The sequence below is a fragment of the Gymnoscopelus microlampas genome, assembly GCF_963454915.1.
Source record: "Gymnoscopelus microlampas genome assembly, chromosome: 5".
NCBI classification, from domain to species: Eukaryota; Metazoa; Chordata; class Actinopteri; order Myctophiformes; family Myctophidae; genus Gymnoscopelus; species Gymnoscopelus microlampas.
In genome coordinates, this window is record NC_139942.1 from 23195040 (window position 1) to 23218564 (window position 23525).

Sequence of the window (23525 nt, forward strand, 5' to 3'; positions counted from 1 at the left end):
TCAACATTCAGTATACAGACCCATAAGGGTCCATTTGGTTCCTAAACTATCAATCATTTGGGGAACCCCTGCAATCTTTTGAAGGACCCTGGGGGTCCCTGGACCTCACATTGAGAACCAGTGGCCTACACTATTGACTACTCAGCAGCTGTCAAGATGCATCATCATTCTCCCATGTGTCAGAGGGTCTTTTTCCATAGTCTTTATACTGTATTAAACATGCTCCGTTTTCCTTGTCATCAGGATGGCCAGTCCAGAACGATCCGCCAATTCCAGTTCACTGACTGGCCAGAACAAGGAGTGCCAAAAACTGGTGAAGGCTTCATTGATTTCATTGGCCAAGTGCACAAAACCAAGGAACAGTTTGGACAGGATGGACCAATCACTGTACACTGCAGGTAAGAAGATTGGACTGATCAAGAAGCTCATTGGTTGTTCACAGTGTATGTACAGTACATCTCAATCAGGATATGCGCTAGCTTGGAAAAAAGTTTTATTGTGTTTGTAAATCTTTACAGTTCACCCTGATTGATGTACACAAAATGATGTGCACCCTTATAAAGTATTACAATACATTGTGTTCCAATCAGCACTGATTTGCTATAAAATCATGAGTAGAATCCCATTTTTGTCATCCCTGTTTTGGGCATGTCATTATAGGTGAAATGTGTCAAAACGTAAAAGAAAATGCCCATGTTCACTCTGCAAAAATCCTGGCGGAGTGTACTCAGGGGGAGGAGCCGGCTACTTAATGTAAACAATAGAATACATTGTATTCAGGCGACAGGCGTCAATTACTGGTACTTGTACTTAGTGTATATGCCATCACACAGAGCTTCCAGACACCCCACTTACCACCCACCCTCTTAGCACATCACACACTAAAATCCTGTTTGTGTCTTCACCGCCAAGTTAATAATATTCTGTAATAGATGAGTGTTTTAATTGTGACAGAACTGCAGGAATAATCACTGTTAACACTGCTATTAACAGTGATAAGCCTAATCAGCCTCTCATTTATTTTTAACAATGGGCCTACTTGCACTATTAAAACATAATAATCCATGAATTACTTTTAAAATTGGCAGCTGATGAGCATGTGCTCTAGGAGGCAACACATCTAAGGTTAAAAGCAGCTCCTAATTGGTTGAGTTAGATGGTGATTAACATGAAAGTCTTACTGCATGCTCTCGGTTATGTGTGGATACATGTATTCTAGGTCTATTATCATTATTATTATTATTAGTAGTAGTAGTAGTGGTAGTGGTGGTAGTAGTAGCAGTAGTGATATACAGATGATAGGAAAGTACTCAATAATAGACAGATCATAGGACAGTACTTGATATGCAGATGGTAGGACAGTACTCAGTAGACACTAGCTCAGGGCACAGCTCGTCCTCAGCCAGGTTGGTGGGATTAACCTCAGCACGACGCATAACTCCTGATTTATACTTCATGGTTTCTACCTCAAATGCACCTGTCAATATTTCAAACAAACAATTCAGCTCCTCCAGCCATGACTATTTCACAAGCTGACGGCTTGAGTAGACTCATAACAGGTGCTATCCATTCATACCATCGATCCGTCTGTGAAAGCAGACGTCAGTTTATTTTTCAAACTCTAATCCCCACTATTTGGCAATGAAACTCCCACTCTTTGTTTCTTTTATCTAGTATGTTCTCAACATTGTAAAGAACCCTAACCTTCTTAGATAAAGTGTATGAATTGAATTGAATTGAATTGAATTGAATTGAATTGAATTGAATTGAATTGAATTGAATTGAATTGAATTTGATTTTCTTTTAACGTTATGGTTAAAAGAAAAACACGTTACATGCTTCTCACAGTAATGTCAAGTACAAAAACAAATAAAGTCAGCGACTTATTTCCATTGTGGTATTATTCTAAGTATTATCATTATTCATTTAGCTATCCATATAACACATGACTAAAACAAAAATTAACAGCCGCTCCTGTGTGTGTGTGTGTGTGTGTGTGTGTGTGTGTGTGTGTGTGTGTGTGTGTGTGTGTGCGTGTGTGCGTGTGTGCGTGTGCGTGTGTGTGTGTGTGTGTCTCTCTCTCAGTGCCGGGGTAGGCAGGACCGGTGTGTTCATCACTCTCAGCATCGTGCTGGAGAGGATGAGATACGAGGGCGTGGTGGACCTCTTCCAGACGGTGAAGACGCTCCGCACCCAGCGGCCCGCCATGGTGCAGACAGAGGTTAGAGACTCTAACTTACTGTTACCTCCTCCGCTGAATCACAGCTTCAACCCAGTGAACACACACACGCTACACCAGGGGTTCCCAAATGTTTAGCTTGAGACACAAAAGACCCCTGGGACCCAAACTACTGAAAATAGTAGTTTGGGTCCCAGGGGTGAACAAGCTCGCAACGCGACACGTTGTGAGCTTGTATATTTGCTATTTTTACTACTTCTTAAAAAAAGAACCTTAATAACCCTCATTTATGGAATTTTGCTTTTCTTTAAAAAAAATTGAACGAACAATTGAGGGGGGTGGTATTTTTGAAAATCTCTTAAAATAATAGTAATAAAAAATCTAAATGCACAAAACGAAAAATAAACGGATATTTAGTCGCAACCCATAAAATTGGGTCTGTGACCCAAAGATGGGTCTTGACCCACTGTTTGAGAAACACTGCTCTTCACAGCCCCGCTGGTGTGAAAATCATCTCTGCCTTAGTGCCGTCTCTATGGTTACCTACCCGGGTCAATCTAGTATTAGCAAGAAGAATTCTCAGCAATACTAGGATGTGTTTGTGTATCTCACATGGTCAGAGCTACAGATGGGGTCAGCCCACAGGGCAATCAGCAGTGGGAAGTCGAGATGATTGATGATTAGGGCTGTCACAGTCATGACATTTTACTTGACGATTAATTGTCACACAAATAATTGCGATTAATGATTTACAGTAATTGTGTTTTTGGTATTGAACATTAGAACATAAATAATGATTACATTCCTGTTTGGCTTTTAGGCTTTGTAAACAAAAGTTGCATAGGGCAGATATGATAAATAACTTAAATATACAAATAAATGACTGACATATTTAATAACTTTATACTTTCAAAATGTTTTAAAAAATTGGAAAAAGTGGAAATAGACGATCATGGTAACGATCATGACGATTATGCAAAAATAATGTTGTGATTGATTGTGACAGGCCTAATAGATGATTGACTATTTGAAGATGTTTCAGATCAACACATGTTGGTCTCAGGTCACAACACACCTCACATCCCCTTTAACCAACACTCTCTCCGTCTCTCCACAGGACCAGTACCAGCTGTGCTACAGGGCAGCGCTGGAGTACCTGGGCAGCTTTGACCACTATGCAACGTAACCACTCCCACCGAGCAGCCTCCCCCACCCGCCGAAAACCTCTCAGGAGTGTGTGCCAAGTGTCCCATCTCAGCCGCCATCCACCCCACCTTGACCGCCCCCGCCCCCCTCACCGCTATCAGGAGGAAGGGGAGGAGAGGGAACGCGCTCACGGACCCGGGCAACGGGTCCAAAAACCAACCAATCGCAGAGATCCACGCGGATGTAAACAACACATGACGATTTTTCTTTTTGCTTTTACAGAGAAGAACGAATCAAAACAAAACAATAATCGAAAGAGAAAAGACAACCCTTGTACGGAAGCGACAGCTAAGACTTTGGCGGTTTGCTTTCCTGTTCTGTCGACCCGACCCGCCCCAAACTCCCACAATCCACCCCTGATTGTCAGAGGCTACTGGTAGCACTAAGAGATGATTCTCTTTTCCTTTTTTTATCGTCACTATTATCATTATGACAAATGTTTATTATTATCTAGCGCGTCATTTAATTATTATTATTTTTTATTTTTATTTTTGTTATTTTTAATAATCATTTTAACATCGGACATTTTATTTTGTCTTAAAACGGCCCTGTCGGGCCTTGCATTGTTTCATAATTGGTACGTCTTTATATTTTTCTTTTCTTTTTGTCATTTTTCTAGGTTACTTTAGCACAAGGGACATGTATTTTTATCACGTTCCTAGATACTAATTCAGGAGAACCACTGTTCTCTCAGCTGCTGTTCTCAGTTTTCCTTATGTATTCACTATTGTTTATCATTCTGTGCTGTTCCTCACATTGTTTTTATTGTTTTATGGTCTTATTCAGTTGAGATGGAGCTGGAGGGGGGGGGGGGTCACTTTGATACGCCTTTTCACTCATTGTTGTTTCTAAAAAAAATCTAAAATCTATTGAAAAAAAGAGTACAAAATCATTTCAGAGCATACATCTGCTAGATGTTGTACTGTATGTAAACACAGTAGCTAGTTGAAAGTGAATCAAGCTAACACCACACTAAATCAGCGGTGTGTACAGAACTGGAAAGCACATGATCTTTATTTGTATTTCGGGTGTTTTTTGTTTTATTGTTTTCGCCCAACAGAAGCCTATGGCATTGAGGCCTTCATACTCCATACCGGAGAACTTACCTGAGAAAAACAACAACAAAAAAAACAGACTTTTGTACCCCCCGAAGGGGAATTGAAAATGAACATCCTCCCCAATCTAAGTTGCCCTTCAAGCCCCGCCTACCTCCTCGCTGCCCAAAATCCTGGTCAGCCTGCCCACCGTGGAACCATTCAGACCGAAGGAGCAGGGGTGGCTCACATGGGCCGAGGGGGGAGCAGCCAAATAACACTGGCACCCACCTGTACAGAATCAACCATTCCTAAGCAGAGGGAGAGAGACTCAGCCCTTTGGACTCAAACCTGCTATTATTTTATACAGAAATAGAAATATAAATAAATATATATATATAAATATATATATATAATTATGATTGATTATATATATGTACAATTATACATAGATATATACACAGCTTCGGAAAAGTATATTGTTCAAAAACAAGAAGAAGAAGAAAAAAAAAAGGATTTGCTCTGCTGACAGTACCAGTCCATAGAGAAACCGCAGAGAGCCTGCTGTCCTTGCGTGAGTATTAATGGAATAAAAATAAAAAAACAAATCCACTGTTGTATCTACTGTACTATCATAGTAACCTTTTGACAGCCCGTTTGTCCGTCTGAGGAAAAACAGCACAATTCCTACCCCTTCACCCAACCCCCACACCCCACACGCCACCCACCCCCGACCCCCACCCCCAACAAAAATGGACGACGTGACTCCTCAACTCTGGCTGTCACACCCCCTCAAGCACAGCTTTTAAGCCTGAGTTGTTCTTCTCTGCACGTTGTGTCGCTCGCCGAAAATAGCAGATCTACAAGCTTGCAGATCTGCTATTTTCGGCGTGCGGCACCAGCGTGCAACTACGTATAAATCAGGCTTCATCCATGCGGCGTAGTTGGGAGGAGCGTCTGATCCGAGGCCTGCGAGGGCGGGGAGGGGACTTGTTGAAATGCGCTGGCGATAGAGACAGAAATCGTTCATTTTTACCTTGTGAATGCTTAGTGCTGTAGGGGTTCGACCTGTTGTATACACAGTCTGTTTTCTATTTGTTGATAACGAACTGGAATTTAAAAGATGTTGCTGAAAAGGAAAAAAAAAACTCATCGATGTTAATAAAGTTGAATAATTGGGTTTTTGTACGAATCCTTGTTTGTCGCATTTGCTTTTTCTTTGCAGGTTGTGTATAATATACACATCTCGCTGTGTCTTATGGATTGTAGATACATAATGGATTAAGGAATGTTCTACTTTTGTTCGTCTTATTTGATTTTTGGCTGGATTAACCAAATTGCGATGCCACTGTTCACAAAGTTTCCTCTCTGCATTGTTGAATACAATTTCTTGTTGCAAGAAAACTAATCAGCTGTTTCACTTTGTTTCCGGTTGATGGAAACGTTACACCAAAAACTAATTGTCCTGCATGAAGGTACATCCTGTAATCATTGTTCAGTATCCTCTCTTTGAATATCAATGGCTGTTTATTTATTTTGGTCCTAATAACCCAAACCAAGTAGTTTGATGGTTGAGAAGATTCTAGGATCCAGCCCAGCTTTGTGTGTGTGTGCGCGTGCGTGTTTCAAAGAGGCCCAGTTTCCGTTGTTCCCGTATGGTATGTGTAGTGTGGGTACACATCCACATGCTCGTGCATGTGAATGCATTTGAAAGTACTTTCTTACAGTCCAACATTGTTTGCCACTGCCAGTATTGCACTGTATGTGTGTGTTGTGAGTGTGCGAGCCTGTGCACAGTGCACACAGAAAAGTTCCTCGTTGTTTTTCTCCAGGAACCGTGCAGTACCAGCATAGCAGATACCCCTCAATGACCTCCTCATCATTTCATCTCACACATAGCCAGCCCACACACACACACACACACACACACACAAAACAACCACCAGACCGCTAAACCGCGGCCAGCTGCTGTCACACAGCACCTACTTCACCAAACTTAGCAATTCTTTTAAACGGCTTACTGCCAAGAGAAGATGGCAAGAGGCTGTTGTTGTAGTTGTACTCAAGCCTGTCAACAGATGGGTTCAGACAGAGTTATGTGCATTATGGGTGATAGCGATAATATGTGGAGGTAAACACACAATACCGTTTCTGTTATCGTTTTTTTGTATAGCCTTGTTTTTAACTCAAATGTTTTTTTTACGATTCAATTGATTTTGTATTTAATTAGTTTTAGTTAACTATAATAATCCTGGTTCACATGCAGATCTGCAATTTGTGGGAAAGCAGAAATAAATTATTGCACAATTCCTAGTCTCAAAGTTACCTTTAAAGTCACGGAATGAGGAAATAATTTGCATTGATTAGCATGTGATTACACATTTTATTTCATGTATTGTTCTGTACATTGCATGTAGCTACTGTATGATTAGTAATCTTCAACTACAGACTGATATGGCTCACTGAACAGTGAAATTACACACCCATATTTTTATTTGTCTGTAGTCAGCTGTCAACATATTACTGTACATGCTGAGGAGAATCTACAAATACAGTCAATAATTTAGTATGCATGCATGGAGAAAGATAAAAGAGAATGTGCATAATCCCTTTCAACAGTGTACTGCTTTAAAGGTGCCGTAAATGATACTTTTTGTTAAAATGTGTTAAATAGCGCTATATTCCAATAGTAATCAAAAGTACATCTCATATTTAACAGAGCATCAGACATTAGAGAAAATTACAGAGGCATCACAGACACAGGAAACTAACAATGATTTTTCTAACAGTACCAATCATCCATAATTATGTTTCTTAACATGACCTTCAGGAAACTCTGGCTAATAGCATAGGGAGGACAAGTAGTTGGGCTGTTTGATCAACCTCTACCCAATGATATTAAGGAGGGGTTGCATCTCCATCTGTTGTTAAATGTAGTCTAGCTGTATAATGCTTTCCATCAGATATATGTTTTTTAGTCTCTCCCTCCATTACTAGATAGTCAGTGGTTTCTCCAAGACACAGTAATAATTGTTTGGCCGATCAACAGCAACACCCCACGCTGGTACATCTGGTTCTTGGTTACTATATTCCCTCTGGAATCTCTCACCAAGTATAAAGAACGTTGGCCCAAAAGGAATGTCAACTCCTATAATTGTTTAATCTCCCCTTGAATATTCCTTCAAAATCTATGTAGTTTTGGACAATCCCAGAATATGTGTGTATGGTCCCCAATCTTCCCACATTCTTCTGAGGTGTTGCTGTATTTTGCTAACACTAATAAAAAAGAGCCTAGGGTTTTATCCCCCTTTAATGAACCAGCGATATCAACTCTCCTTTTGACTTCAATTTGATTGTGTACTTATAGTGAGCGGTGGGCTGTCATGGCTGTCATCATGTAGTATTGTTACAATAATAATATTGGGATGTAGTGTCCTGAGTGGGTTTTAATGGAGCCAGCAGTGCAAATCCTTCAGTGTGCCATACAATGTATTATTATACAATGTGATTTTATTGTATTTTTCAGCATCTTTCAAACATCCTTGGTGATTCAACATATTTCAAAAAATGTCTTATAAGCCCAGTGGCCGCTGTCCAGTGCGTTTTCTCTCACATTGAGAAAATCCGTCTGGCCTGCTTCTCTCCCACAGAATGTGCTTCCTGGCTGTCAGATTTCCCACAGCAGGCCCCAATCAGCCCAAGGCAGGCAGGCTTGCCACCTAAGTTTCCTGCATCAGCATCAAAGGGAGACACCATGAGTAGCCAGAATGGGTAAGGAGATTTGAAAATTAACACAGAATTGACCAGTTTAACGCTCTGTATGAGATTTGAGCGTATTGTTATGCTAAATGACTCCTCCCTGTAGGTACTTTGCAACACCTGACCAAATTAAAGAGCAGCAATGACATTTCCTTCAAAAAAAAATGCATCACATTTGGAACACTGTTGTCCAACTGTCTTGTCTGCTATTCCTGTTTAGATTTAGAATAGTTGTACAGGCATTCGGCTGACAAGGTTTTTTTAATAGGTTACAGCCATGGTTGGTTAGAGCTGCTGGGAGATGGATACTTATTAGAGGTATTAGCCCTGCTCTTTAGCCTATCTTTCACGTAGAGTAAACACAGGTGTTGATAATTACACTAATTAAGGCTCAGTTCCATTAGTGCATAACAGAGCCTTTCCAGTGAGTCAACTGCCTGACCCTGTATGACAAAACAGAGAATTATCATTGTCGGTAACACCTGTGTTTAAAAATCAACTGAATTATTTCTTGACAATATATGCTGCCATAAAGGTCTCTTGATACCTATGGGGAAAGTTGTCATAATAGGCTATAGCGGCATGACATGAGCATGAAACACAGGATCGATGGGTAGCCTACAGCCATGAGAGTAGGTGTAGAGAGACACAGATTAATAGTAAAAGCAGACCTAAAGATTTGTGTGTGTGTGTGTGGGGGGGGGATACTTAAATTTGTCCAAGTTATTATTTCTGAAATCTACCTAAACTCTTGGATTGACTTGATTATTGATAGTGGACTACACAGTGGGTATATGGATGGCCTAATATGCTATCAACAATTAATATAATCAATATACAGTACAATCTATCAACAGTGAGACATTTACGACAGTTATCCTAAACAGGCATGTCATTAAACATTTAACCCCAATTTTGTTGACCTGTGTCCCCCTCCTTCTTTCATTCTACACCAAATCTCTTTATTAAGGAGGTGCTGACCACGGTATATACAAAACTGTTTTAAAAGGAGGAGGTTGCACAGCTCTTGGCCACTGATTAAACAACCAATGTTTCGACAGTAGTCTTGCTCAGGGTTTTTGAAGGTTTTCTAATCCAAGAAACAAACAGAACATACTGTATGTAGCTGTATGTTGGTACTATATATTGGTAGTGCAGCCTATGTTTGTTATGTAGCTTGTGCTGGAGGACGATGAGTCTGTGGCTGGAGGTGCTCCTTATCTCCGCTCGCTAGAGGGAGGGGAGATTAGGAAGAGATAGAGTAGAGGTTTGTGAAGCACTGATCCAACGCTCATCAAAATGTATTTTTCAAAATACAGTATTTATTCTTGATACATTTTGATGATGAACATGAAACAGGTTAAAAAGTCCTTTGCTATAAAGGTCAGTTTTTAACCGTGATTTTCTGTGTGCCCTCACCGCCAAGGTCCTACCTCACATGGAACCTGTTTGGGGTTCAGACAGGAGACGAATGGCAGTCCGAGGGCTGGAACACTCTGAAGACTTGGAGAAAGAGCAGTTGTGCACATATCCAATGACCTTCGGCAATCGGCATCATGTCAAACAACACAGTGAGATGTGGTACCATGGTAGAGTTTGCCTGTCTGGGGCAGCTCGTCGTAGGCCCCATGCACCCTGAATCCAGAAAGGCACAAATCTAAGGGAAAGGCAGTGTGTGTCTGACCTCTGGGATGACCTGGAACTCAGCCATTACATATAGGTAGAACCACTAGAGGAATGTGATGAGATCCCTCCTAGGACTGGGCGATTGATCTTGCTCACATAGGTTAATCGAATCATTGAGAAGCATTACAAATATGTACTGTATATATAATTTTTTTGCTTGCTTGTAGATCTGCTAGTTTCACTATTTTCTTATCTTGATAATCGTTCAATAATCGTAATCGAGGCAAAAGTTTGAAATAATCGTGATTTTATTTGAAGTCATATCGCCCAGCCTTATTCCCTCCTGAGCGGGCCGTCCAAACATGTGTTTGGACAGTTGGGTTCTATTAAATCTTCTGAGGATTTGGTCATAGCGAATAAGGCTGACTCCACCCCAGTCCAACAGGTCTCCACACAGGGTCCGGCACCAAAAAGAAATCCTGTAAACCCAACCCACACCCTCTGGTTAGCCAGGGGCTACGTACCTCTCTGAGCTCTAGAACACTTCCTGAACCGATGCACGAGAGACTGCACTGAGGCGAGTGCCGGAAGCCCTTGGGTCCAGCAACACAAGGACATAGCCTGGGTACCACTGCCTCCATGTCAACATTCAAGATTCAAGATTTTATTGTTACATATATTGTTAATTCAAATATTTAGTTTTGGTTCCTCAACATTGCAGCAGCAATAACAACCACGCTGCGCTGATGCTGAAGGAGGATGTGCGTGGAAGAGGGATCAAGCCAACATCATCAGCAGCAATAGTTGCATTTCCCTCCAGGATTCAACAAAATATTCCCTTCTGGATCACAACCACACAGGTATGTAGACAGATGAGATACCACTACTGCTACTTGCATTATACCCAAAATGCACAAAAGCTCATTTCGTTTTTCATGAAAAGTTCCAAATGTGTCCCATTCCTATCTGTGGAGCAACAATTTGAGTGATTTAGTGATAAAGTAGATGTAGGAGTTCATGGTTAACAGAGGGGGGCAGTATTTGGCTGTGTGTTTATGATGTTTCTTCTAACAGTCTGATCAGGGAGCCCAAGGCCTGGTACATGGTAAATACAATGTTCTCTTCTTTGTAGGTTTGGTAAACATTATTATGTCAAATTAAGTGTTAATGTGATGCTGAAATACTATTTAACACATTTCTTATTTTTTTCTTTTTAAGATTTTATAAACATTTTTGTAGCAAATGAATTGGTTGAGTTTTAGTTTTTTTCCCCCTTCGTTGAAAATACCATAGGACTGACCCCAATCAGGCTCGGTCACAGATGCAAATTGCAATGTATATTTGTACTTGGTTCGAGATGGATTCCTCTTGTTTTCGTCGTTCCCAGAAAGCAGCTTTTTCTTTTACGTTAAGCTCCAAAGGGTGCCAAATCTCCCCCTGCATCATTTGAAAAGCCTGTTTAGAGTTTGGCCCTTTAAAAGTAGTTTTTCCAGTCAGTGAGATGACATTTGGCTGAAGGTTACTTGTCCAATCATCAAACCACATCTTGTGCAACATGTGCATAGTGGCCACATTTGGACCTTATTTCCAGCTTTTCTAATGACACCTCAAGTGGAATGTTGTGTTTATAGTGTTACTGATTGAGGGCTTCCTTAAAAATCCAGCCCAAACCTAAACAAAATGTGTTCCCTCACTCATCACGCCCTAGCGGAAAAGATTTAACGCTACATGGACGTGATTCTGTACGTTTCAATCTGGAAACTTTTTTCTTTCTTCCTTGGAATTCCAGTTGGCTATAAGCGGCTATATGAAACACTGTATGTCAGAATGGCTTTATCTCTGATGTAATCGCAATTATTACGTGAAACCTTGAAGGTTTCAACTCTATTGCAGGAATTTGCAATTAACAGATGTTTTGGTTTTGTTGTAATGGAGGCCAATCTGTAAAAACAGACATGCCTTACACATCTGCAAACAATGTGTAAAATACAGGCATTCATGATTCAGAGTCAGGAATGTTTTTGTGCTGATATTTACCTTTCAGGCCTAGAAAAGAAAATATATTCCATTTCTAAATGGAAGTCATTATTTATATACATAGTATCACCTATCCCGTAATGGTCAGTTTATGTTAAACAAGCTAGATGTCAGAGCTCAAGCTTGTGTGTTTCAGGGTCTGTGTGAAGTTGCACCTGTTGGCTGGCACCAGAACATTCTCAGAATTCTAAGCTTGAAAAGAACAGGTAGGTTCTCTTGATGTGTGACATCTCCCAGGTTAGAGCCTTCTAACCTTTGTATGTAGAGAAGTATTACCTGATTTGGCTTCACTCCAAGTAGTGCTGACTTTGATTCTTTTCATAAATGAATATCTGTGAGGAATGTTTAAGTTGCTGTCTTCGATGAATAAAACACCAACCAGTTCCAACCACAGTTGTTGATACAGAATCAAAACATCCTGCATAATTCTGACACGAGGATCTAAGAATGACTCATGGCATGAAAATGAGAAACTTCCTAACATAATCTAGCCTCCAGCTGCAACATTCGCTTTATATTACTTTAATACTGAGACCGATGCTGAGATGTTTCAGCCTTGAATCGCATTCAGAGTAATCCATTTGTGGTTCCACAGTTTATCTGTAAATTGATTTCCAAACAGCACCTATTATGCCCTACATTATGTCTTGGAAGGTTTGCGCATCTTCCTGGCAACTAACTCTGCTCCTCTGCTCTCTGAAGTTGTTTTTACATGACCCCAAACACCTGACATGTTTCATCCACGGATGGGGTATTTATTTGGTTTGCAGTTTGAAGCGCCTGATACCTCCCAAAATCATGACCATCTGCTCCTCATTTTCTGCTCTAGGCTCAGAGGCTAAAATAGTAGTTTGTGCTGGAGGAGATGTGAATGTGAGACTCTCAAACAACATCAGCCCCAGTTTCATCCCCAGCCAACTCTAGATTGAATCATCATGGAATACCTCCACTACGATAAATCAATTTAACTAGAGTCTGTGTTGTTTTAGCACCAATTTTATGAGCTACAGTGAATTCACTCAACCAGTAAGAAAGGACAGCACCTGTTTTGGCACAATCTTCTTTTCTTTTTATCTTTTTTTTTTTTTACTGTATACCCTCTGATGCACCCAATTGATTTTCCTACCAGCGTATGCCTAAGATGGCAGCCTCCCTTGGAGCAGAAGGTAAATGTAAGCCTTTGCTCAGGCCAAAGCATCCTTTACGGTGCTTTGGGAGCTACAGCCAGGGAGATTATCATGTCAGAAGTAATCCGACTCGGCCCACCAGCGCAACTATGGAGGAGGTGGAGCAACAGTTGTGAGTGTGGGGGGGCAAGACAAGGCAGAGGCATCAGAGACGCTCTGTGTTCTTACCGTAACTACACTCTGCCTTCTAACCCCAAACGCATCTCTGCAGTGCAGCCCTCACCCCTGCATTGAAGCCGGCCCCCCACCACCCCACTAAGTTAAAGAGAAGACCTGCTGCTGAGGGGTAAGACCAACCACGTGTTCTCAAAGAGTTGGTAGGAGTCCCATACAATTCTGTATCTTTTGTGAGTGGTATATTTTCTTTAGTTAAGAAGTGATTTGTTATCTGTAGGAGTGAATTTTACAGGAGATGTGTAATAGTGGAGTCAGCAGTGTTATTTGTCGTTGTAAGATGCTGTACTTAAGCTTGTGTTTCTCTATTACAGCCTATACCTGTATGGTCCCTTGTTGAGTGCTTGTGAAAAAAAGGAGACTTCATTACTGCTGAGTGGAGTTTTGCTGCAGAGAGCCACACACCTCTACAGGAGCTCTTAAACATCCCTATATTTCTAACTTCTACACATTTTTCTTAAATGGATGGACCTCTTCACTGGCATGACGCTCATGGACACATTGAGAGAGATGTGGATTTTGATCACAGCGACATAAGGGAAACTTGTGGAAATGTCACTATGATAAAGGGATAGTAGAACTGGGTACGGGATCAGGTCAGTCAGCACATCTAAACCCATCTTCTCCTCAGAGACGCATGGAGCGCTGATGTTTTTCTTTTTTTGGGGGACCAGCAAGCTGGATTCCTTCACTCAGCTTCTCGGCTGTGATGATGGACTTACCAAGCCAGCACTCACCCGTGGAGGTCAGCTGAAGACGACGCCACGCAGCTAAGTCTGGATTAGCCGGCCGAACGGTAAGGACACTGCATCTTCTTTTGTTAGCATAAGCCGACAGCTTATGGGGGGAAGGCGTTAGGTCCTGCTGACGGGGGACGCCTCACGGAGTGGCAGAAAACACACGTTGGATTATCTGTCAACAAGCAACGCCTTGCTGCAGCCACATGTCATTGTCACATAGCAAGTTGGCGCTGGATGTTGGACCCCTTGCAGGATTTTGATTTAGGTTCTCAGATGAGCTCACCTTTGAACTGAACTAAGATGGTGGTGTTGTTGTTTTTCTTTCTTCCTGTATTGCTTATTTAGCCATGATGAATGAGAGGGTTGAGGGTGTCACGTGGCTATAACTTTCTAAAAATAGATTGGCGGTACTCATAGGGTGGCTATTCTCATTGCAGGTGTTTGACTGCCTGTGATGATCCCCAACCCACTAAGCCTATATCATATGTAGAGATTATGCTGTATCCACTGGAGTTGTGCACAGAAGTTAAGCCTGTATACTCACTTGAGCCTTTCAACTCCAACATAACCTGCTGTCCAAGCTGCTCATAGTTGAAAGGCCTGACATGATGCCAAAACGTCAGTGAACCCATCAAATTCTACCACAAACGTCACTTCATGATCTCCACTCCTATTAATTATCCGACTTTGTGCCAAGACATCCTGGAGACTTAACATAGTACATAGAACTTATTGGCTAATATTGAACTAAAGTGTCTTTGGAGAAGAGGTGTTTGTGCGTGCTTGAGCTTGCTCCTGTGGGCTTTATTTGAAAGTGCTATGAGCATGTGTCAAATGGCCATCATCCTTTTGTATCACTGACAGCAGCATGTATAACATAGGTTTAGTAGCGATACTGTTGTATTAAAGAGTAAATCTGGGATAGACAGATTAGCAGTCACGATAGCTGGACATGAAGTCATTTATAGTAAGTGGACAAAATCAATCTTATTGTCAGCCTGAAGATGAATGATGAGGCTGACTGATGTTGTATTACCCTGCCGCAAGTAGCCCCATCTTTGTCCAATGGATTTAAAGCAGAGTCAAAACAAACCAACTATTCGTTTGTACAAAGTCTTCTAGGATTCAGAATCTTCTGAGGATTGTACCTGCTACGGAGTCCAAGCAGCATCGTTAGCATGCCTTCACTTTCAGACGCATTCCACTGTTCATCATATGATAGAGTTGTGCGGCGAAAATAGCAGATCTGCTATTTTCTGTGCACGACTGCGTCATACAAATAAGTATAAATCTGGCTCCTAATCATAGAGAGAAGGTGTACTTAAATGTCTATTCCAAGTTGATGTTAGAATTTGGAATCCATAGAACAAGCCAAGGCAAGTTATATGATTAAGAACTGCAGCAGTTACTGAAACTATTCAATTAAAAAATATCATCAATTTGAATATTTTTGTGCCAATTCGTTGATATAAAAAAGTGTAACCCATCAATTAACCCATTTAGACCGGGAACACCAATACGTACTATACCTTTCAATCCGGGAACCCCTTTTGGTGTAGTTGTTGCTGTATACAGTATATAGCAACATGATATATATATATTTTTTAATACAAAATTAAGTTTTTCAGAAAACGTAGGTCAGGGTTTAGATGGTGTTTTTAGAATCAGCCTCAGGTCTAAATTGGTTAACAGAAAATGCAATGTAGAATAATCACAAAGAAAATAATCAATAGTTGCAGCTCTGCAGTGGATAAGATAAACTTTTATTGATCCCGGAAATTCAGGTGTTAGAAGCAGCAGTAAGAGTAAAACACAGTTACTGTGTTATCATTGAGCTTTATTGTTTTACCAGTAAAATGTATTTCCTCATTCCGCTTTACTCCAACTTTGATAATAACAAAAGGCAGGCTTGTTTTAATTACCCTGTAGTTACTGAGTCATGGAGTACACACACAGCCAATGTGGATTGCCCCAGCCAATTTGCTGTGCCGCCTATCCTAAGCCTTTTTCAGTTGCATTAGAACTTGGGCTGTATTTAGGACAGCCAATCTTGGCTCAGAACATCCAGTTTATATTTTGTGTGCTTTGAGCCCAACCCAAATGGCGCTAAATAGCCTACAACATATATCTCCTTCAACAAATCAAGGTCATCTCTCTTCTCCGTCTCCATTACTCTGATCGAAGGTCTTGTGTACTGTAGGTTTTAGATAGAGCCTACTGGTGCTATCTGTAGACCCTATTGGTCTAACCCCTGAGTTGGAGGTGTCTAAGGGATTAGTACACACACACACACACACACACACACACACGTCTCACACACACACACGGCCAATCTTCACCGCTAGCACTTGCAGCCAGGTGTTACCCCACGTGATGGTAGATAAAGCCGTCAGGCATTAGTACTAATCCCGGCCTGATCTTTGGAATATGTCCCTATTACCTCCACAAGCTCTCTCTCTCTCTCCCTCTCTCTCTAGCGGTCCCTGTACTGGTCTTCCTGGTGCTCACTTTAGGAGAGTAAAAGACAAGACCAGGCCTCTCTCTAGGACTCCCCTCAAGCACCTGGTTTCATTGCAACCCAGGAAGTTGAAGACAGTAGGTGCCTTTCCTACTATTTGCTCTCCTCCTCTGTTATCTTCCAAAGTTGGCTGTTTATGGGGGGCATTGGGACAAATGGTCACATGGGCGGGGCTCCGCTCAAATACATGGGTGTATGGTGGAACACAGGTCAACGTCTGGACACATGTAGCACTCATTAAGGCCTGTGGACGTTTCTAGATATGAGAGGAGCTGCAGATTTATGTAAGGTGGATTATCTAGTGTTATGTGATGGTGCTACTGTGTGTTCCATCCAAGTGAAGTGGGTGTCTGGACAAGCAGGCGCGCGTGTGTGTGTGTGTGTGTGTGTGTGTGTGTGTGTGTGTGTGTGTGTGTGTGTGTGTGTGTGTGTGTGTGTGTGTGTGTGTGTGTGTGTGTGTGTGTGTGTGTGTGTGTGTGTGTGTGTGTGTGTGTGTGTGTGTGTGTGAGTGAGTGAGTGAGTGAGTGAGTGCGCGTGCGCGCATGTGTGTGTGTGTGTATGCGTGTGTGTGTGTGTGTGTGTATGTACATGCGTCAGAGCAAGAGAGAGAGAGAGCGGCCTGTATTATCTAGGCAATGTAAAAGGAACGTCTCCCGCAGAATAATAGGACCAAAAACTGGGAATAGGCGTCTGTTTCTAACAGTCTACAAAGAACCTCTTCATCCATGCCTCTCTGAGATCTTCACTTTACAGTGATCATGTCACTCTGGTCAAGATCCAGGCAAGCTGACATAAAGGCCACCCCCCGACCCCCCCCCACCACCACATGTCTCTCTAGCTCCATTCAAAACATTGTCGACCGCAGATGCTCGTATCCTCTTCATGACAGATCACCAATTCATTTGCTACTGTCACACAGTGACATTCTGTAGAGTGCCCCCTCCCTCGCCCTCCATATTGGAGGAAAAGACACGAGCACCATGCTGTTGTTAATTACATTACCACAAGCTTAGCAGCAAGGCGGCCAGTGACCCAATTATTTCTAGAAAACATCAATTTCACAGTGTCTTTGAACAATGCGATCTTTGAAAGGCAGTGGAGGTTTTCACTTGTGCCGAACCATGTCTGATGTGTGTGCGTTTGTAAGCGTGAAGCATCCGGTAACTAATGTGGCAGCCCTCAGAATTGTGAGCCAATTGTTTCTCAGACATGTACACATAATCCATCATGACTACACACTGCTGCTGGTAGTCTTTCACCTGAATGGTTGCTAACAGCATTCGGGTGTTCAGCCATTTATTTGCTCTATACTGTTCTGTACTCTCAACCCCTATACCTGATATTCATCCCCATGCATTCTGTGTACATCCTAATGAGGACGTTCTTTGTGCCATTGAGCCCTCCTTTTACCCCTTTTCAGAGGCACTGAATTTTCTTGGCCTGCAGTTTGTTTTGCGCCTCACGCTTTTTTTTAGGCGTGTTCCCCTATATACAGGAGCGTGCACGGGCACATCCGGAGTATGCGTTGTGGTGCTTTGTAAAAGGCCAGACGCGCTGTGGATCTGTAGGAAAAACCTTTCGTTGTTTTCCCCGCTTGCATTTTTATGATCTCTGTTGAAGATGACTTTTCCTTCTGTTGGAGAGACATCTTGGGTTCCCCCCCCTGCAGTATGTATATCCTCTTGGTTGGTACATTGGTCTTACTTGCAAACAGCAGCACCTGCCCTCTGCGGATGTTCACCACTTAATCATGTACAGTATGTCCATGATCTTAAGAAAATATCAGTGTCCCTGCTCCTTTCACTGTCTGTATACATATACTATGTCTGTGGCAGCAGGGATCGGTGATCAATGTTACATGCCTGTGCTGATTAATCACCAGTAAAGATCAGAAAACGGTGAAGAATGGTACTTGGCACTTTTATTGGTACCAATCGACTGCAGATGTACGTAATGTCTTTCTAAGTGGAGCAATTAAGACAATCACACTGTTTTCAGGGGACATGAGATCAGCGTTTGACTGGCTAGTGTCGGGTGTTAATGTCTAAAACATTGGAGAGTCAAGTGTTTTGCCCAGCTAATTGTTTTATCAAGATGAGGCTCAGAACCAACAGGCCATGGACAGTGATGTATTGGGGTCCAGTGAGGCGACTAACCGTGATGCTGAGTAATTGCCTCAAAGTGACCTATTCCTAGCATAAAAAAACAATGATCTCATCATTCACTACATACTGTATCATAACCAACCGGCTCTTTTCAAGTGAAAAGAGTTTTATCATATTCACAGGCTGGAGAACTAAAACTTGACAGAAGTTGGTGCTGTACCAATGTACACAAGACAAGAGTTTCCACCAAGGGGGATATCTATCACATCCTGCAATTAAATTTAACAGTGAAGAACCAACATTAGACATGTGGCTCGGCCTCAAATAACATTCTCCTTCGGCCACAGCTACTATTTGATTTACATGGACTGTGTATCAAACTAGGCTGCTAGTTTAAGTGCTTGTCTTTTAAATGATCACCATGCCTCTATAAGCAAGTCATCTTGGTTATGTAAGGACTGCATACCATGCCTTACCTGTGAACAATGATTGACAAGGTTGTATTTAAGCCTGATTTATACTTAGTTGTGTGTTGGTGTTGCATGCCGAAAATAGCCAGTCTACAAGCGCTCAACTGAGTTGTGCACTTGTAGAGCGGCTTAGGCCTAGCAAGTTATGTTTTTGTTGACGTTGTAGACAAAGATAGTGTTATTTCTTTCCCTTTTGTTTCCTTTCTTTCTTTTTTTTAAACGAGCCCAAAACTCTGCAGACCAACCATGTACAATACAGAATCTAATCTGGCAAAACACTTTAGAAAGACTGGTCTGGATTTGTTGTTAGACGTTGCCAGTATACCATTTCCGGGTCTGGGAAAATGTTTTGCAATGCATGCTTGTGTTGTGAAAAATACAAAACAGTGGGCTTGTGAAAGCTCTCTAGTGTCTGTGGCAGGAGAACAGACATCGTGATTCTTCTGACTGTCTTGTCTGTATGTTCTCTCGTGAAAGAGACGTCAAGTATGATGAAGGGTGTACAAACACAGAGGTTTGCTCAACATGAGGCCCCACCAGCCTGACATAGCCAATACGTGTGGTCAAGGGATTCCTTTTAGGGCGGGGGCTTCGGCCCCCTTAAAAGCATTTGATGTATAGCACAAGCTGCATTCTTACATGTCAACGAGTAATGTCATTTTTTTGTTTTACTTTGGCTACAAGTCATATGACAGCAGACTTAATTTGACATGAGACTAAGTAAACTGGTGGTAATTTGAAAGCCCGCTTAGGAAAAATCTCAGTTGAGAGAAACATTTTGCGCACGGTCGTGGAAATGAAAAGAAACACAGGAAAACAATTAGGACCTTGTTCTATGTGTGTTCTGAGACGTCAGGAAATGTCACACGGTGAAATCATAGCGACTGATCATCTTACAATTCAAACAGATGTACTCACATGGGCTACGGATACTTGGAACTAACTACAGTCCTCATAATCGGGTGGAGAAAGATGGTTTATATTATTGCAGGTGTAGGACTGTTGTAACATGTCTAACATTTGTGCCTCTCTCCCTTTATGCTCTTTCTTTCTCTCTCTCTCTCTTTCTGTCTCTCTCTCTCCCCCCCCCTCTCTCTCTCTCTCTTCCTTAGCAGAGTTTCAATGCTCCTCCACGTTCTAAGATGAAGTTATGGAAAGGTGCTACTTTTGCCTTCATGCTCTGCGGTGCTGCGCTCTCCCTCCTCCTCACTAGAAACATGGCCACTATCGGACAGTTCAAACCTACCAGGGTAAAATATCCACAGGCATCGTCAATCTCATCAAGACCATCATCATCATCACCACCATCATCATCATCATCATCGTCGTCATCACCACTACCATCATCAATATTACCATCGATGACCATAAAACCATCCTCCTCCTACTCATCGCTGTCTTCGTCGTCGTACCGGCGAACGGGTGGTCTCCAGCGGAGAGCGAGATCAACAGACGGCATGAACTCTGTCTTCTTAGAGTGTAAGATAAACTGTTTTGGTCTTCCTTGTAAGCAACCTGTAAGATGAGATGGCCTGTTGAAGGGGCGTCCTGCAGGCAAAGAGCCCCAGTCTGTGTTGTTTATCTCACACATCTTTATGCCTTACAATAACCCATGCAGTCACTTAACACCTCATGGTTCACTGGCTGTCCATATGGCTGAGGGATCGAGGGGTTAAGGTGGGCAGAAACCATAAAACCTTCAAGTGGCTTTAATAGAGGGATGATTTAGCCATTTTCTTTTAAGAGTGCCGTTTTAACATGACCTGAACGGAACCTCCCCGACTTGTATTTGTCATCTTAATTATCACGCTGCGTTAAAGCTATGTTATGCTAACTTTTAGTTTCATCATGGTAGATTTAATTTAATTTTGTGCTGCCAGTGATAAGAACCCGAGGTTCCTCCTCATAACTCTAATGGAAGAATTCAGAGCTGTAACAACGTGACACTGTTGAAATTCATTAAAACTAGGTTGGCAGTACACTTAATCACACCGTTTCACACACAGTGCATTCTTGACCACAATTTCAAGAGTGCAATTTAGATAGATTATTATTATTATTATTTACAGATGTTAGGTTCGTTGCTTACCTGGTATCTTATAGTCTCAATGTACAGATTGTTATTTTGATAGTATATTGTTTACACAGATGTTAGGTTCTTGGTTTACCTGGGATCCTAGTGTATTCTCAGTCACTACACTTTCTCTCTGCTTATTGTGGATTAGAGCAGGGGTTTTCAACCGGTGGTCCGTGGACCACTGGTGGTCCGCGGAGGTATTGCAGGTGGTCCCTGGCCAAAAAAAAAAAAACTTTTTTTTTTAAACTTTTTTTTTTTTTTACTTTTGATAACTTACAGGAGTTCTTAGTGTATTGTGTGTGTGTGTAATATGAAATGTGAGCTCACCATAATCACAGTAATCCTTAATCATATTCCATCATATTCAAACAAAATCGCTGTATTTTATTAGATATTATATTTATATTATAGCTATTTTCTCCAGCTCCCTGTGGTACATGAACCCCCCACCACTATTGTGTGGGGTGGGTCTATGATGGACCCGCCACACACAATAGTGGTGGTCCCCAGGTTGCTTTTAGTCAGGATGGTGGTCCCTGGGTCGAAATCAGTTGAAAACCCCTGGATTAGAGCATCTGCTAAATGCCTAAATTGTAATTGTAAATCTAGAGTTTTAACATACATTAAGAGCTAGCTGTACATAGGACACTATTGGCATTATATGAACGTGCACTTGCATGATTCACTCAAATATCACTGCCTTGTACTGTGTATATTAAGATATCTGATTCATCTCTCACACAGTTTCCAGGCTGTTCCAGAGCTTCACTGAAGGCGAGCTACAGCAGGTTGTGGGAGCCTTCCTGGACAATAAGAGACGGCTGTCCCACCGATTGTACAGGAGCCACACCCGGCGGACTAAAAGAGCCCGGCGGCCGAGGCCCTGCTCCCTGCGCGAGGTGGAGCTGACAGTTAGCGAACTGGGCCTTGGCTACGAGAGCGACGAGACCCTACTCTTCCGTTACTGCAGCGGAAAGTGTGTAAGCCACCGGCGCAACTACGACCTCACCATGGACCACATGAGGCGCTCGGGTTTCCGCAAGAAAGGCCGCAAGGACAAGGTGAGCAGCGGTCCCTGCTGCCGGCCTATCGCGTACGAACAGGACACCTCCTTCCTGGACAACAAGAGCCGGTACCACACAATAAAGGAGGTGTCTGCACAGGAGTGCGGCTGCGTATGATGCAACCGCGTTGCTGCGGTGGAATCCAGACAATTGACAATCTCCGCCGACACACATGCTGCTCTCAGGCTCTCCGTTAAGTGTTACATGGATGCTAATAAAAGACAAGTGGAGGTAACTATGGAATATAAATCTGAGGAGACAACTATGGAATATATATATAAAACCAAGGCGGAACTTATGGAATATATATAAAACCAAAGGCAAACCTATGAAATATATATAAAGCCAAGGAGGAACCTCTGGAATATGGCCATGGCTGCTCACTGGTGAACGATGCCTTTTTCATAGGCAGACGTTACATCATTATTGGCATCCACTGCCTCAAGCTGGGAACGAATCACAGGAACAACATGAGCTGTTTTTGTGTTTGTTCACATGCAACAGGACACAGAGAATGACTGTTCATACCCAAATGAAAGCTATTTTGTTGTCTTTTCTATCTGTGTAGTAACACTGTGAATTGTAGTGTAACAACAATGTAACATGATGTTGCTGATGACGTTACTGTATGGTTTCCCCATAGTAGGCCTACATGCAATATAGATGAGTACCTGTTTTCAAACACGTGGAATAGATTATTGCTGTTACGCCACTCCTGTCCACATCACTGTTAATAAAGTGATGGATTGCAGTGTTATTACACAGGTGTTATTGAACAAGTTTTTTTTTATATAGCTTCAGATTTGAGAACCACCATTAATTTGTGTTTATTGTAACTTAATGTTGTTTAGTTGAGAAATAATGAGACCCTGCATCAAATGAAAACCCATCAAGTAGCATTGCTTTCTCGTTTACCGTAGAATAAGCATGATATAAAACCATTTCTCCCTCATCCACCCGTCCTGATGGTAACTCATCATACTCCAGGAAATTTCTATTCTAGATTGTTCATCATCATCAATCTTCTCGCAACGATTCCCAAATCACCCAGTGTAAGTATTTCCCATAATCCTTTGGAATTATTTTCCTCAAAGTATTGCCAAAGCACATTCAGTCGACTCGAACCTCATGATTAATTCACAGTTTGAGATTTATAAACATGTCTCCAATTACAGGTGATAACAAGTCTTAAAATGTATCATCTCTGGTTGTAATTTGTGAAGTTTACACTCAGTTTTTAACACCACTGGTGGTTTGGGTAATCAGAAGCAAATGTGTGAAAAAGAAAAATAATCATAGCATTAAGTAGTGACATGTTTTCCTAACTAAAAAGTAGGGTTGGGAATTGG

The 23525-nt window shown here is 41.9% G+C and overlaps 2 protein-coding genes across 5 annotated transcripts in view; both read left to right on the forward strand.

Annotated features, from left to right (window-relative positions):
* The window catches only part of ptprfb (protein tyrosine phosphatase receptor type Fb), a 197956-nt gene extending 192345 nt beyond the window's left edge, over positions 1–5611 (forward strand). For all 4 annotated transcript variants that reach the window (XM_084057480.1, XM_084057481.1, XM_084057479.1 and 1 more), the window contains 3 exons: positions 244–398; positions 2086–2221; positions 3297–5611. In XM_084057480.1, coding sequence (XP_083913606.1) covers positions 244–398; positions 2086–2221; positions 3297–3365 — 360 coding nt within the window. In that variant the 3' untranslated portion in view covers positions 3366–5611. The remainder of the gene's footprint in view (positions 1–243; positions 399–2085; positions 2222–3296) is intronic.
* Positions 5612–20153: 14542 nt separating this feature from the next.
* LOC311045699 (uncharacterized protein) lies at positions 20154–22962 on the forward strand. The gene is made up of 2 exons (XM_084057659.1): positions 20154–20514; positions 21857–22962. Exons 1-2 carry the CDS (start codon positions 20178–20180, stop codon positions 22291–22293), a joined length of 774 nt encoding a protein of 257 aa, XP_083913785.1. The 5' UTR covers positions 20154–20177; the 3' UTR covers positions 22294–22962.
* The last annotated feature ends 563 nt before the right edge of the window (positions 22963–23525 follow it).

Bases quoted from the DNA above. Each gene is read 5' to 3' on its own strand.
- LOC311045699 (XM_084057659.1), top strand. From the start codon at position 20,178: ATGAAGTTATGGAAAGGTGCTACTTTTGCCTTCATGCTCTGCGGTGCT. The intron at 20,515-21,856 runs GTAAGATAAACT...TCTCTCACACAG, and splicing joins GAACTCTGTCTTCTTAGAGT to TTTCCAGGCTGTTCCAGAGC.